A 15,658-nucleotide genomic window follows, 5' to 3' on the forward strand; every position below is an offset into this window, starting at 1 on the left:
TGTTATAATCTGTCCCTTCATGGTGCACTACAAATAGATGAAAGACAAGAACATGGGGAGACCATTTGTAGCTGTGGTTGGTGTTAAATCTCATTGTTCAAATGAGTCTGAAATTAAGCCTGACTTAGAATCATGGACTCAGCCAGGTTGGAAAAGCTCTTTAAGCTCACCCAGTCCAACCATTCCCAGCACTGCCAAGGCCACCACTGCCCCATGGCACTGAGGCCTCGTCTCCACACTGTGTGAACACTTGCAGGGACAGTGACTGCAGCCCTGCCCTGGGCAGCCTGGGGAAGGAATACACAGATGACAGTGATCATTAAAGGAAAATGAGTAAACAATAGAGTGGTGTCCCTGCCCAGGGCAGGGTGTTGGAACTGGGTGATCTTAAGGTCCTTTAACCGTTCTATGATTCCATGATTTGGGTTTCCCTGCTTTATAGGAACGCAGCATCTTTATCATATTAACCAAAATGCCTCTCTTTAAGGCATAGGGCAGAAGTAACACATGCTAGTGTAATAAAGAACATTGCTTGATGAATTTTGTCATGTGTATTCTTCCCCATCCTTTGCTACCACCTGACTTAATCAAAGCAGTTTGTGCTCCAAAAAGCACACACCTCCTCCTGTAAGATTTTCCTTACCTCATACTGTAAAATCTTTTCTGAATGTTTCCATGTTGACACAAAACAGTGACATGCAATATTGCATTCATTTTTCTCGACAGGAGCAAGAAATGTGTATCACCAGTTGTTCATGAGCAGCCTGCTTATGGATTTGAAATACAAGAAACTTTTTGCTATTCGCTTTGCAAGAGTAAGTATCTCTCTCAAAAAGAGCCAATAAAGTGCTTAAGCTGTTCAGTGAAGAGGGTTTAGTTAGCATCCAGTGCCTCAAATGCATTGTTATCCGAACTTTTTCCCCTTTATTTTGAAATGAAGAGTTGAAATGTAATGCTGACTACCTTGTTTCTGTCTTCAAAACATTAGTTATAATGGCATCTAATCTCCTGGGAAGAAAATGGCCTTTCCAGGCTCTCGAGAGCTAAAGCAGTTCAGATGTTTTTGTCTTCACCATCAACTATGCAGGCCATTGCTTCTCAAGAGCTAATCGCTTCTCGTTGTGTAAGCTGTTAGAGCACTACTCAGAAATAGTGCTGAAACTCAGTTATGCTGATCAGTATTTTTGCAGCAATGAGTATTTGAAGTGCTTTAAATGAGCACTGCAGATTTCTACTCACTCTGCTGAAGACAAATCACTTTGAGTAGAAATGAAAGCATTAGCATTTATTGTGAAAATGAGAGTGAGCAGGTCTCACATGCGAGCAGATTAAGTTGTCATATTCTTTGTACAAAGTACATATATAATAATCCCTAAGAGCTTCTCTTCCCTTTATCATGGCATTAAAGTTTCCCAGAGCAGACATTTAAATTCAAAACTCAGGTCAGTGTGGATTAGAGGTGAATTTCCCCTTGTTGTTTAGAATTACCGGCAGTTGCAGAGAGATTATATGGAGGATGATCACGAACGGGCAGTATCGGTGGCTGCTCTGTCTGTCCAACTCTTCACTGTACCTACTCTGGTGAGTAGTGCCTGTCTTTCTTTTAAAAACTGATAGTTGGCACTCCTTGCCTTTTTTTGCCTCCTTCTTAATAGAACTATGAGCGATTGCAGAGTGATTTTATGAAAGATGACCACGACAGAGAGTTCTCAATTGCTGACCTCTCGATACAGATATTCACAGTGCCTTCTCTTGTAAGTACTAAAAGACCAAAAAAGGAAATCTTTCTTTGTTGAAAGCCACTCAAGGTTCTTGAGTCAAGACTGCAGATTTCTGTAACGTTGCTTTGGAAGTAATAATATGTGGAATGATAATTGGAAGTGTCCCTGCCTGTGACAGGGAGCTGGAACTGGATGAACTTAAGGTCCTTTCCAGCCCAAACGTCTATGAGATGCAAGGCACTACTGCTGCCCAGCACTCAGACTGTTTGCGTACATTACTATGGTTTAGCAGTTAAAGTGTTCAACATGGCAAAGTCTGACCCTGAGCTCCCAGAGCAGGCTGGGTAGTTTGAGGTTTTATGTGTTTCTTTTACCTTTTTCTAGGAAGATACTTAAATGTTTATTTAGATACACTCAAACATGTAGATTCCTCATCATACTAAGCCACAGTTACTGCTTATAGAAGTCTGTTATGGTTTGCATATCGTGGTTTCAGAGCATACCATTCTGGGGCAGCTTTATACATGATCAACCTTACATTAACTTACCAGTCAACACCAGTGCAAGTAACAGTTGTCTCATGGTATTTCCTACTTCCTGTGGCACTTCTAGACCTGGACGATGCCTTATTTCAGGTTTCTAGTTCATTTCTCTTACAGTGCTTCAGGCACTGTTCCTTCTGGCAGCTCACTAACTCTGCTGCTCTTTCACCAGCTTCTCCTTGTTTTGCTCCAGGCTCCAATAAGTCTCTTTGCTTGTCTTACAAACTGAGCAAATGAAGCTTGGAAGCTAGACTGGAAAGAAGTGTCTGATTTCATAGCCAGAATTGTTTCAAAAATGAATGCTTCTGAATCCTGCCAAATCAACTCAGCTTAATTGGGCTCTCCAATTCAATAGTAGCATGGCAGTTATGATCCCATGGCAGTTATGGTCCTGAGCAAAGCTGATTTCAAGTTTCCTACGGGTGGATGTTATCCATACATCCTACAGCCGTCAAGATTTTGTTTCCATGGGTCAGGGCAATATTGTGTTACCCCTTCTAATCTTCATGCTGCCAATAGAATGTTGCCCATATTCAGACTTCCAGTTAGACTTAGCCAACTGTTACTCAAACAGTTATGGTATGGTTTATTTCCTTTGGCAAATGGGTGGTGAAATATGTGCATTGATACATTGCTTTTTTAAAAGGGGTTTCCTTAGAGGAGAATAATTGCAATGTCCCTTTACATGTTTTCTATTTCAAAAACATGCAAAAACAGGAAAGCCAATTTGGTTTTGACTGCTTCATAGGATATAATAGACTCATGACATGAAAATAATGATGATAAGCTCCTACCACATGAATTATTTTTATTTATACATGTTTTAGATATGTATATTCATTCTTAATGAATAAGTTGAAGAATGTAAAACCACCCTTTGCCTGCAGGAACATTTTCAGTCTGATCTCAGTAATTTAAGTGCTTGAGCTCTCAAGTAACAGGCTTTTTGGCTTGCGAGAGGATGGGTGGTTGTATTGGTGGTGATTTTGTGTGGGGAAATGTTAGCCATTAGATTTTATCCCACCCACCCCCACAGTAGCATTTTAGAAACTGTGTCTGAAGTATCATTGCCAACTGTAGGACCCAGAAGCTCTAGCCAATAACCATGGTGTCATTGAGGTTGATCAGAGTGGCCAGCCTTCAATCTACCAGTAAAATCCTCCTGAGATCCAATAACTGCAAGGTTCATCACACTAAATGTTGGTGAGCCAACAGTATGGGAGAGTTCTGGAAGTGCTCACAAACAGGAGGTGGCAGTAACTTCTTAGTGCCCCCTACTCTGTTGTCAGGTTGGGTTGGATTAGAATGCATGTGGAAGGTGATTGTCAGGCTTTGTGATGCCTGTTTCCTACAACATGGATGTATGCAGTAGCTTTTGGTGGGGAATTCTAAGTAGTTTGATGTAATTTCCATGTGGAAATTGCACTGTACAGTTCCTTAGTACTTTGGAAGATGCTTTGCGGGGCTTGATGGTTTGTGAATAGAGTTGTCACTTCCCTAAAGGGGTCATGCTTCAACTATAAGAGAGGAGACAGCACACACTTAAAGGGAGGTACAAGTTAATTATAAGGCACATAATAACATATGCCTTGTGTCATAATTATATAGGTTTGCAGGAGCCCTAATCGTAGTCAAACTTCTGTACAGAAGGGATCTGAAGAAAGAGATCTGGATTATGATTATTTCTGGCTAGGTGACATTTTTCTTCTGTGAATGTTGGGAAGATTTGCTTTCAGTATGTTCTGGTTTCATTATTGGTGTAACTCTTTTGGGTGAAAATTCCTGTATTCGATAAGCTTCATGGTGCAGTGTGACACTCTTTGTTAGCTGTGTCTGTTAATTACAGCAAATTTCAATGTACTTTGGCATAGGCTCGAATGTTAATAACAGAAGAAAATCTCATGACCACTATCATCAAAACCTTTATGGACCACTTAAGGCACCGTGACATCCAAGGCAGGTTTCAGTTTGAACGTTACACTGCTCTGCAGGCTTTCAAATTCAGGCGTGTTCAGAGCCTTATTTTGGATCTCAAGTAAGTATCTTGCATATTAACTATGTGCTGATTGATCAATTGAGGACTTCAGAAGAAAGCCAAAACTAACACTTGCATCTTTTGTGATGTACCCAGGTATGTGTTGATAAGTAAGCCAACCGAGTGGTCGGATGACTTGAGGCAGAAGTTCCTGGAGGGTTTTGATGCCTTCTTAGAATTACTCAAGTGTATGCAGGTATGTATATCTGTGAATTCTAGACCCTTGCAAAACTAAAGCAGTAAGATAGCTGTCATGAGAGAAAAAAAAGTGGAAGGAACTTCATGTCCTCTCACTTTTATCACCAGTGTGCTATAAATTCTGGAGCCATCGTGTTTTCCTGAAACATAACATCTCACCTAACTCTTCTCAATGTAGTTTGTTGCAGAGGGCAGTAAAAAGGAAGAGCAGTTCAAAAAGAAAAATGGCATTTAGGGCTTATTGTGCAGTTTTAGAGGCAGCTTAAGACACAGTTGTGTGAGTGAAGTCTGGTCCATCTTAACCAGCTGTTCTCCCTCACAGTGCAGTTATTCCAGTGTCAGCAGAGTTGCTCTGTGTATTGAAGAATAATAATTCCTGACATACTAAGACATCTTTTCACTGTATTTTATTCCCCCACTCCCATCCTTTTCACATGCTATGTTACCTTAAGAGGGGTATTTTAAAAGCAGTGCATCTTTTATGAGGACAAGTTGGCCTTATGATCAGTAAGGTATATGTCAGAATCACTCCCGTTTTTCAGTCCTTCAGTAGTATACTTTCCTCAATGCTTGGCTTAGTGTGTTTATGATTGTCTCTTGAATATGTTGTATTCCTCAGACTGTGCTGGTTTTATTTCTTCTTATGCCAAGAACTGATCGGGTACCACAGCACTTGTCTTTATTCAGTGCTTCACTGCGTTTTAATAGTACATGCCTAGAAAATATACTCAAAAAACCCCACATTTAAGATAATATGTATGCAAACACTGTTGTACTCATAATACTAAAGTCTCTTCAGATGTTAATAAGAGAGTTGAAATCTGAAACCCTTCTTGTCCCAGTATTCTCCTCTTCCAATTCCTGATTCATTTTCATGTTATTCTTTCAGTGTGTATAATTCCTTTTTCAGATGGTCCCAAGCTTCTTTTTTCCTGCTGTAACAACGATATGTTTGTAAGGACAAGTAACCATTGTCTCCCACTTAGGCTGATGTTGTCAGCATATTTCAGTGATATATTGTTGAAATGGGTAATTCCTTTTGTTCTTAGGGTATGGATCCCATAACTCGTCAAGTAGGACAGCACATAGAAATGGAACCAGAATGGGAAGCGGCGTTTACGTTGCAAATGAAATTAACACTTGTTATTTCAATGATGCAGGACTGGTGTGCATTAGATGTAAGTTCCTTGTGAATTCTTTTTCCATGTGGGTATGCGAAGGGGAAAACCCCACAAACATTAGTATGTGTAACACTTGAGCTTAATGCATAGCTACACCATAAGCCAAAATCAACTTCTCTGAGCAAGGGCAAATCTTTTCTGTATTTGAGCACATCCTTTATGGCTTGAACTGACCAGTTCATAAGGAGGTGGTTAAGCTCTTTTAAAAACATTATAGAGTGAGTTCTGTCACACATCCGAAAGTTGTTTTTTTCCCTAATCTCTATAAACTGTAATCTTTTTCTTTTAGGAAAAAGTGTTAATTGAAGCTTACAAGAAATGCCTGAATGTGTTGATGCAGTGTCACAGTGGTTTTACTGATGGAGAACAGCCTATTGTCCTCAGTATGTGTGGACATTCAGTGGAGACCATCAGATACTGTGTTTCTCAGGAAAAAGTTAGCATTCATCTCCCAGTTTCTCGTTTACTTGCAGGTATGAACTAGTTCAAAATGCTTTAGGAAATGTTGTATATATGTGATTTGGTTTTTGTGTGGCCCTAAGGAAGCACCCAGCAGTTGGTTAAAGACTGAACAGGATGCGTTTTGGCCTTTTTCTAGCTGTTTGACAGCCTCTCCTCTGTCAAACAGGAAAAGTCCTATATCATAAGGACTGATGGAAAGGATGAGGTATCAGTTATGATAATTTGTCCTAATAGCCCAAGGGCTCTTGGCTGTCACTGAGGGGACATGACAGAGTGAGGAGAGAGGCAAAAATCTCACTGGTACTGCAGGTCCTACACAGATACAATGGGGAAAGTGACATTCTCCTCAAATGTATGCTTTGTAATATGGAATTAGCTGCATAGCTGCAGGGTGATAAATCTGCAGCCTTACTTGTTGCTGTGTGCAGAAAATGGCTCACTAGTAAATGAGGTGACCTCTGCTGCCCTATTCAAATGATATAAAATACTGTGTGTAATATTATATATGCTTTTGTTTCATGTATTTATGTAGGCTTGCATGTTTTGCTGAGTAAAACTGAAGTGGCATATAAGTTTCCAGAGCTACTACCCCTGGTATGTAATTAAATGTAGCATATTCATTAAATACAGTTAATGCTGAATGTTGAATTGGTCATGTAAGTGTAGGATGTTAAAACAAAGGACCTTTTTGCTATGCCTTCTATTCAGAGAGACTCTCTTTAATAGATAAAATTACCTCTTAAAAATGAATACATGGGTATTAATGACTTGAGCATAAGCAATTGGTATTGCTTCCCTAAATAACTTAAGATTTGTATTTAAGGTTTATATTTTGTTCTTCATGCATTACATTCTCTTGGTAGCAGAAACTCTTGGCAGGATCTGATTCCTTCTCCTTGGCCTGGGTTCTCGTTCTCTTCCCAAGCTGTACCTTGTTTCCTGCATGCTCTTATTGATACGCTGTTTCTTTAAGGGAGGTTAAAAAGAATAAGATGAATTAAAAGAGAAAACATAACTGGGAGAAGAAATCTCAGTGTCTTTTGAAAGAAGTACTTAACCTTTGAATGAGAGAAAGCAAATGACTGTGTTGTTAAACTGATAATGTTCATTAAGAATGAACCAAAGCCCTCGTGAAGGACTTCTGTGCAGTAAAGACAGAATATAAGGTTGATTAACATGCGTAGATTCTGAATAGGCTCATCAAACACACATTTTATAAGGGGGGTGTGTGATTTGCTTCTCTCTTGTATTGCCCAACTATTTATTGTTCACAAATATCCTCAGTCTTCCCATTTTATTTTCTCTGTGTATATCAAAATACTGCATTTTCTTCATGCAGAGTGAACTTAGCCCACCTATGCTAATAGAACATCCTCTACGATGCCTGGTCCTTTGTGCTCAAGTGCATGCAGGGATGTGGAGGAGAAATGGGTTCTCTCTTGTTAATCAGGTAAGTACGTAGTAGGTGTAGAATCAGTGTTTTCTGTTAACTCCCCCAAGATCATTTTGGATCCAAACTTCACTCATGTAAATCGTGTGGAAGGCAATGCAAGGGAGGCACTTCTGCCTCCCTTCACATCATTTGTATATTGGTGATTTTAAACTGGCCTTTGATTTCTTAGTCAGAAGTTCTTGTTTAAGGGCTGCAGCAGTGCTCAGTGAACTTTGCTCTGTGCATAAAGAAGTTTCAGTATAAGGCAGTTACTGCCCTTTTACTGTGTACTGTCCAACAGCAACATGAAGCGCAGAATTAATCTGTGCATCCCTAGTAATGCATTCACCACCATCACATCAAAGTGTATCAAATATGAAAATATACACAATTAAGATTATTACTGTCTATGTTTATAAAGTAATTGGAATCCAAAGACCACACAGAATTATTGGAACCAGCACAGAACTGAGTGTTTCTTGGCTTTTACCTCTCATACTTCCTTTGTGCTGCTGAAGGCTTGCTCCATCCATCACTAAACTTATGTTCTCTGTGTGTGTACAAATTAGGTCTTAGGTGTTTCAAGCACAACAGCTATAAAATGGGTGCTGCAGTGTCAGTGCCACCCACCAGGGTGATCGTCTAAAGTGATTTTCTTAGTGAGACACAGATTAAAACAGAAATAGGATTTGGTTCTGCGAGGTGTTAACTTGATTTATGTGCAAGAAACTTCTTTCCCTCCCACAAGCCCTCATCTTCACTAGAGAGTTGCATTGCCTGTGTACTACGAGACTGAATTAAGCTTCTCAAATGTATTCTGCCACTTTTGCCTCTTAACCAAAAGGATATCTAATAAGGTGATGTCCTTTATTGTTATTATTAAAGTGAAAGGAGGTCTAGTTATGTACAGTTACAGCACTGCCTGTATTACTATAGGCATACATCAAATCGATATTTCAGCATAGCTTTTGATGGAGAAATAAGTTGCTGTGTTCATTTCCCCTGCTCATCAGCATCTTGAAGTCTAGAGCATTGTTTAGCTTAGGTAATACAGCTCCCATAGTCTGGAAGTCCCTTCTTTTTCCTTTGCCTATGGAGAGCTCAAGTTCAACCAGTTTCTTTCGGATGATTTCCTAGAAGATAGGAATAGGCATCTGTATGTGTGGATTATTAGTGTGGGGAGGAGAGGGGAGACATGCCTACCTCTCTTCCGTGTAATTCTGGTGAGAAATAATGTGTCTCTAGAAGAAAGTTCAGCATGCTGAAGATTATTCCCTGCTCCAGGTGGAACCTCTTTATTTTCCCTTAACTGTGGTAGACTCAGTCTTTCCCACATCTTAGTGCCATGACTGTGGTGTTGCCACTGGTTGGTGGTGTCCATGTCGAGTTCACTTGCAGCGCGCTTTGGCTTAAGAATGGTTCTGTCACAATATGAACACTTTGTGAATCTGGCAATTCCTGTAAGCTCTCATCTCAGATAATTAAAGAGCAATTTATGGAGCAAAGAAGGAACTTTTCGGCAAGGGCTTTTGCTCCTGTGAAGTTCAAACAGTTCATTGCTTAACAACTGGATGGATTAAAAGTGAAGCCCAAGGAATTCCACAAGATTCTTCTTCTAAGTATATGCAATCTAGACATTAAATCAGCACAACCCAGCCAGCAACTGCGCTTTGTTTGTGCCATGTGAAAGTGCTTTTTGCATATGAATATTTGTATCATTATATCTCAAGACACAGATTCATATTTTGTTTGCTAATACTGTAGAACAAAGTCAGTGTTTCCAGACTGAAAGTAAGTTTTGATTAAATCAGTTTGTTAACGATTGTGGGTTTGGTTTTCTTTTGTTTCAGATTTATTACTATCATAATGTGAAGTGCAGGAGGGAGATGTTTGACAAGGACATAGTAATGCTTCAGGTAACCACATGTACCAGTTTGCACATTGATCAAATGTTTGCATTTCGTTTTAGCTCCATCAGAATCTTTTAATGACAAGGAAAAAAGTCATTATTTGTGGGATTTGTTTTTAAACTGTTTATATACTATACACTAAGTGATATTATGTAGACCCAGCAGGGACAGCATTGTAGAGACAAACCCAACCAACCAAGTGTCTTTCATCAAATTTTATGTAGAGTATTTGAGATAGAAGAAATTGCCCTTTTAAGTGTAAAATACTCAGGGCTTCAGAAACTATTGATGGAGCATAGGATCCTGTTTGTCAAACATGCTGTCACTTGTATTATTAGAGTCCAAAGAGAGTAGACTTGAGTAACTAAATCTTCATGCCCAGGATAGAGGAGTGAATGTCATAAAGAATATACCGTGAGCATGGTATAGAAATACACAAATATGCTATAACAACACCCTGTTGTTGTATCTTCTGTTTCTAATAAAGTTTTTCTTTAATAGACAGGTGTGTCCATGATGGATCCAAATCACTTCTTGATGATCATGCTGAGTCGCTTTGAGCTTTATCAGATATTTAGTACTCCAGACTATGGCAAAAGATTTAGCTCAGAAAATACGAACAAGGTACCTTAATTTCTACAAGAGAAAATGTGCAACTGTGTGCTGTTGTATGAAGGCTGTGCAAAACCTGTCCTATTCAGTTTTGTTTGACCAGTTTGAGATATGTACAGATCCTTTCACCTGCTCAACTGGTCAATGTCAGAAACCCTTTTGCGTTGTTGAAGCAGTTTAAGTCAGTTGTGGCTGCATTTCAACATGGCTTAATTTGGGAGTGCTAAGGGTGAAACCAGGCAATGTTTTGAAGCACTGAAAAAATATTTTCAGCATATGGAATAATTCTTTTACCCTTGATTGGAAAATGTAAATTCTTTTGGTTTCTTTCTTTTCTTTTAATGCAGGATGTTGTTCAACAGAATAACACTCTTATAGAAGAGATGCTGTATCTCATTATAATGATTGTTGGTAAGCTCAGAATACCTTTCATTATTTGGTTTTAGTTTGGTTTCTTTAATGGTCTGGAATGAGCATTCTTCATTGGCATCTCAAGTTCAGTTGTATTTTGAACTTCCTGTAGTTCTGATTTCTTTCTCAGCTGAAAAGCCTTCAAACCTCCTTAGATTAACATAACGAATCATTGAACACTGGGGGTGAACACAAGTTTTCACAGAAGACGCTTATTTTCCAGTCTTTTTATATGTATATTTATTACATTTACAGGAGAAAGATTCAGTCCTGGAATAGGACAGGTAAATGCAACAGATGAAATCAAACGAGAGATTATCCATCAACTGAGCATTAGGCCAATGGCTCACAGTGAATTGGTGAAGGCATTACCTGAAGATGTAAGTAACTTGTGGGGGGCGGAAACCAACTTCAACCCTGTAAGACTGATGGCTGGAAATTCTTCTTACACAATCTTATGCCATTAGAATGGGAGCAGCATGATTATGCTTAAGAGCAAAGTTAACGTGAGTACAGTTTAACAGTTGTCATGGAGAAGGTAGAAAGGAGCTATAGAAGAAGAAACAGCATACGAAATGGGCAGGAACCTGAGAGCTGCTTCAGCTCTTTTCTCTTTTTAATACTGTCTCTTATCAGGCCATCTGGCTGGCAGTGTCTGCAGTCTGGTTATAAGCCATGAATAGACGTATGGAAGTGGGTTGTCAGAGCTACACAAAAATATATGTTATATTTTAAAGCCTAACAATAATTGAAAAGCCGTGAATTCAGAGAGAGCATAATGACTTGTGGAACAGAAATGTTTCATTTCATGGACAGGAGCATTTATCTGAATTCTGGTATGAGGGGTTTTGTAGGAGAGCATTATGGGTTTTTAAAAACACTTTAAGCTTGAATGGAAGAGCAAGCTAGGATTTAAGCTTGAGTTCTAAATTGCATTGTCAGTCTTAAGTACTTTTTCCCTAGCCTGTTAATTGTTGTGGGTATGTATTGCAGGAAGGGGATGGGAATATTAACAGTTAATGTGTGTGTGAAGTAATGCTGTACATATTTGAGCTTATTTCTCCTGCTACCTTTTGTGGTGGTTTTACCATTTACTATTTTACATTATTGGGTCTTTTTAGCTTTCCTAGATCAGCTTCATGTTAAAGGGCTAGAAATGTTCCTACATAAACTAACTTAAAGGTTTCTCTTCTGTTATTGTGGCATCCAAGTTTGTTATGACAAAAATAAAACAGAAGAAAAAAAGCCTTTAATACATAATATTTAAACAATACTTTTGCAGAGCTGCTATTCCTGAATGTATTTTCACCTTAGATGCTTTTGTGTCCTCTTCAGTGCCTATAAAATGTCTTCCTACTACATTCCATTTATGTACTTAACTAGTGTTGTGTGGTTTTGAATGTGTTTTATCCAAGCACTACAGTAACACACTGTCTTGTCTTTTCCCTCACTGTAGGAGAACAGAGAGACGGGAATGGAAAATGTGATTGAAGAAGTGGCATGTTTCAAGTATGTTTCCCTTAATTCTAATCTTTCAACCTTAAAAGTGGAATATCTAAATCAGTGAAAATGAGAGAGTAGAAGAAGGGGCTGTGTCATGTTGCTTTCCCATGGCTTTACTCATGTGCATCATGCTTAATACTGTTGCTTGTTTGATTTCTAGAATGCCTGTTGAGCAGTGGGTTTTTTAGCTGTTTTACTTAACCATCTATGGTCCCATGTTAACCATCAATGAATGTATTGTTTGGGTTCTTCTGGTTTTTGTAGGAAGCCTGGGTTAACAGGCAGAGGGCTGTATGAATTAAAACCAGAATGTGCCAGGAACTTCAATCTGTATTTCTATCACTTCTCAAGGGCAGAGCAATCAAAGGTAACTAATAATTTAACTGTCTGGGGTTCGGTTTGTCTTCTTGGGGTTTGCTTTTATCCAAAGCTTGAAGAAGTGTGAGGTGAAGAAGTATTATCAGCTGCTTAAAAGTTACCTTTTGAAAGTTAACTTAATTGAGAATGTTAACAAAATTTGCCCAAGATTGTGCAGTGATTTCTGTGCCACCAGGTTCTGTGCCCTATACAGCACTCTTGCAAGCAGTGCGCCTTTAAAAGGGTTCTTTTAAGTCCTATTTTACTGAAAGTATTTAAACAAGTCTGTATTTTTCACTTACCTTGATGGAAAATGCCATTTTAGGTCAGACTTGCCTTGCAATTTTAGGCTAGAAAAAGATACCAGGCTAGTATCAAAGTGAAAGGTTAATTTTGAAGCTGCATACCCTATATTACAAGTAGATCTGAAGAAATGGAAGCTTTCTTATTTTATTTAAGGCTAGGAAAAGGGGGGGAAAACCAGTAACAACATAGCAGAGCATGAATGCCTTTTGATTAGTTTTGGATTTGTATAGGTTTTTGTCAATATCATTCTATTTCAGGCTGAGGAAGCACAACGGAAGTTAAGAAGACAGAACAGAGAAGATACAGGTATTTAATTCTCTTTGAGAGAAGATGGAAGCATCTACCAAAGCATGTATTGCCCCAGTATTTAGACTAGCATCCTGTTCTTGGGCTAGCCAGAAACTGCTTTAAAATGTAGCAATTTCTGTTGTATCTCCCTGGTTATAGACATAAATCCCATCCATCATGAAAACAGCCTTATGAAGGGCTTACTCCTTTGGCTTTTCTGTTACGTGCAAGCCATGTTGAATGCTGCAGCCTGTTATCTGTAATACTGTTTAGCAACACTGTGAGGGTGCTGAGGCGCTGGCACAGGGTGCCCAGAGAAGCTGTGGCTGCCTCATCCCTGGCAGTGCTCAAGGCCAGGTTGGACACAGGGGCTTGGAGCAGCTGCTCCAGTGGAAGGGGTCCCTGTCCATGGCAGGGGTTGGAATGGGATAATCTTAAAATCTTAAGTCCCTTTCCAACCCAAACAGTTCTGTGATTCTATAAGGAGCTGTATACTGTCTTGGCTTAAGTTCTTAAGCTCCCTAAAGTCATCCATGTTATATGTGTGTCTCGAACTTGAGAGATGCTGAAATGTCCCACAAATTTCCCTTTCAGCACTTCCCCCACCAGCTCTTCCTGCTTTCTGCCCACTTTTTGCAAGTCTGGTGAATATTCTGCAATCTGATGTCATGCTGTGTATTATGGGAACTATACTGCAGTGGGCAGTAGAACATAATGGCTATGCCTGGTCAGAGTCCATGCTGCAAAGGGTATGTTTCCTCACTTAAATCATGCTGTGCTAAAGGATGGAATGTGTATATTAGCTTTTAGCATGGGTTTATAGATTTGGGTTGTTTACTTGGTATCTAACATGCCCAGAATACTCTGAATGAGAAGAAAGTTGTGTTTTCTGATACACGAGCCTAGGGAAGCCCCTCTGCCTGCAATGCAGTCTAGTTTTAGAAGTAAATGGAAGATAGAGGTAAATTTCCAATGGAATGCACAGGAGAGGGGAGAATTCTGCATATGGAAATAACTTCTGTATTCTTGCCTTGTAATTTTGTGTATGATTTCCTTGTCTCTTAATGAATTACACAAAGCATATGAAGAGATTCTATGGATTCTTTAAGAACTAAACCTTGTAATTTTTGTCTAGGTTTTGCACTTGATTGGAATGGCACTACAAGAAGAAAAACAACATCTAGAGAATGCCACTGAGGAGAATGTTGTAACATTTACCTTCACTCAGAAAATATCACGTATGTATGCCTTTCTTTTCAGATGTATAGCAAATAAGGTTTTCCTAGAGGAGAAATCCAAAAGTTGAATAATTCCTAGTAAATCTGGTTCTTAATATCTGTAGGTAGCATCTCAAGGCATATTGCTGTACTGGATCACATGCTAAAAGTGCAACTACTGTGGTCGTGTTCTTCATCAGTCTTTTAATGCTGACTCTCCTTTGTTTCTTCTGACTAGTGCCTCTAGTTTTGCTAAGACATAAAAGCTGCTAAGACTCTTCCCTTTAAAATAGATGGGAATAAAATACTGGAAGTTGTACATGGCAGCTCCCAAGATGAAAGCAGCCAGGCAGCACATAGGGTGCATGTCTTGTATGATAATACAGTCAGTGAGCAAGGCTTTTGAGACTTATTTCCTCTAACCTTTTAGGATTTAGAAGGTATTAATGCAAGTACTTGCAATGGGGGGAATGGAAGTTAGACATTGTGCCTATTTGTTGAAGGAATTCCTCAGCTGCTGAGCATACCCAAGGGTTGGGGGTTGGATTTTGTTGTTTTTAATGTTAGTGAATGATTCGTTTGACAGGTGACAGGATAATCAATTGTGATTGTCATTTTTCTCAGGACCAGGAGAGGCACCAAGTAATTCCCCTAGTATACTTGCTATGCTAGAAACACTGCAAAATGCACCTCATCTGGAAGTGCATAAGGACATGATCAGATGGATATTGAAGGTAAATATTCTGTTCTAGTTCTGTTTTATGTAACTGCTGAAAATCATGGAGAGTTTGAAACTTTCCTGATCACGTTGTGAAGGTTTCCTTATTTCATACATTGGTTTGTTGTGTACCTGCTTTCTTCCTCTCCTGGAATCCCAATGCTGTTTGTTATTTGTCAGCATTAGGCAGTTACAGACACATGTCACAAACAAATACATGTTGCTTTTCTCTTACAGACTTTTAATACTATCAAGAAACTAAGAGAAAGCTCTTCTACGAGTCCTGTGGCTGAGACAGAAGGCAATATAATGGAGGAGGTAAAAGCAAGCTGTAACAGTTAGCTGATCCAGGACTAGCAAAGCACTGTGTTTCTAATTGCTGCTTTAATTCAGATATGGGAAATATCAGTGATTCCTGAAATTCTGTCTCCTGGCTTTATAGATCAAACTCATTTGTTTGGAAGACCTATTGGGAGAGTCCCTGGACTGTTTCCTTCCTTTTGTAGATTGTAGTCTTTAAGTCTTTTGCAAGTGTACCTCCCTAGGACTGTCTGTAGTACTGATCCCAGCATTTAATGAATCTGCTCTTCCCGTAATTTCAGCCTCCTTTGGAAGTTAAATGAAATGGTACCTGTATATTTTTACCATGCTTATTCCAAATGAGGTCTGCCAAATCATTTAGCTCGAGATGACCTTCTAGATGCTACACAAAGACCTTGGAGCACTGTAGTGGATGTAGGAATATGGCTAGAACAGATGGAGAGC

General features: G+C 39.2%; 1 protein-coding gene across 4 annotated transcripts in view; it reads left to right on the plus strand.

The window, feature by feature from the left end:
- Positions 1 to 15,658, plus strand: part of UBR2 (ubiquitin protein ligase E3 component n-recognin 2) — a 46,939-nt gene that overhangs the window by 16,790 nt on the left and 14,491 nt on the right. For 2 of the 4 annotated variants that reach the window (XR_004549449.1, XM_034060461.1), the window contains exons 10-29: positions 727 to 815; positions 1,483 to 1,581; positions 1,656 to 1,754; positions 4,135 to 4,298; positions 4,395 to 4,494; positions 5,546 to 5,674; positions 5,967 to 6,150; positions 6,672 to 6,733; positions 7,479 to 7,589; positions 9,422 to 9,487; positions 9,983 to 10,105; positions 10,441 to 10,504; positions 10,760 to 10,884; positions 11,961 to 12,013; positions 12,272 to 12,374; positions 12,928 to 12,976; positions 13,553 to 13,707; positions 14,094 to 14,196; positions 14,800 to 14,909; positions 15,131 to 15,211. Coding sequence is in view for 3 of the 4 variants with exons in the window: in XM_034060461.1 (XP_033916352.1) it covers positions 727 to 815; positions 1,483 to 1,581; positions 1,656 to 1,754; positions 4,135 to 4,298; positions 4,395 to 4,494; positions 5,546 to 5,674; positions 5,967 to 6,150; positions 6,672 to 6,733; positions 7,479 to 7,589; positions 9,422 to 9,487; positions 9,983 to 10,105; positions 10,441 to 10,504; positions 10,760 to 10,884; positions 11,961 to 12,013; positions 12,272 to 12,374; positions 12,928 to 12,976; positions 13,553 to 13,707; positions 14,094 to 14,196; positions 14,800 to 14,909; positions 15,131 to 15,211 (2,069 nt within the window). In the remaining variant the exon portion in view is untranslated. The remainder of the gene's footprint in view (positions 1 to 726; positions 816 to 1,482; positions 1,582 to 1,655; positions 1,755 to 4,134; positions 4,299 to 4,394; positions 4,495 to 5,545; positions 5,675 to 5,966; positions 6,151 to 6,671; positions 6,734 to 7,478; positions 7,590 to 9,421; positions 9,488 to 9,982; positions 10,106 to 10,440; positions 10,505 to 10,759; positions 10,885 to 11,960; positions 12,014 to 12,271; positions 12,375 to 12,927; positions 12,977 to 13,552; positions 13,708 to 14,093; positions 14,197 to 14,799; positions 14,910 to 15,130; positions 15,212 to 15,658) is intronic. The other 2 variants (XM_034060463.1, XM_034060464.1) reach the window with 2 other exon arrangements.

This window comes from Melopsittacus undulatus, chromosome 3, assembly GCF_012275295.1.
Source record: "Melopsittacus undulatus isolate bMelUnd1 chromosome 3, bMelUnd1.mat.Z, whole genome shotgun sequence".
Taxonomy (NCBI): Eukaryota; Metazoa; Chordata; class Aves; order Psittaciformes; family Psittaculidae; genus Melopsittacus; species Melopsittacus undulatus.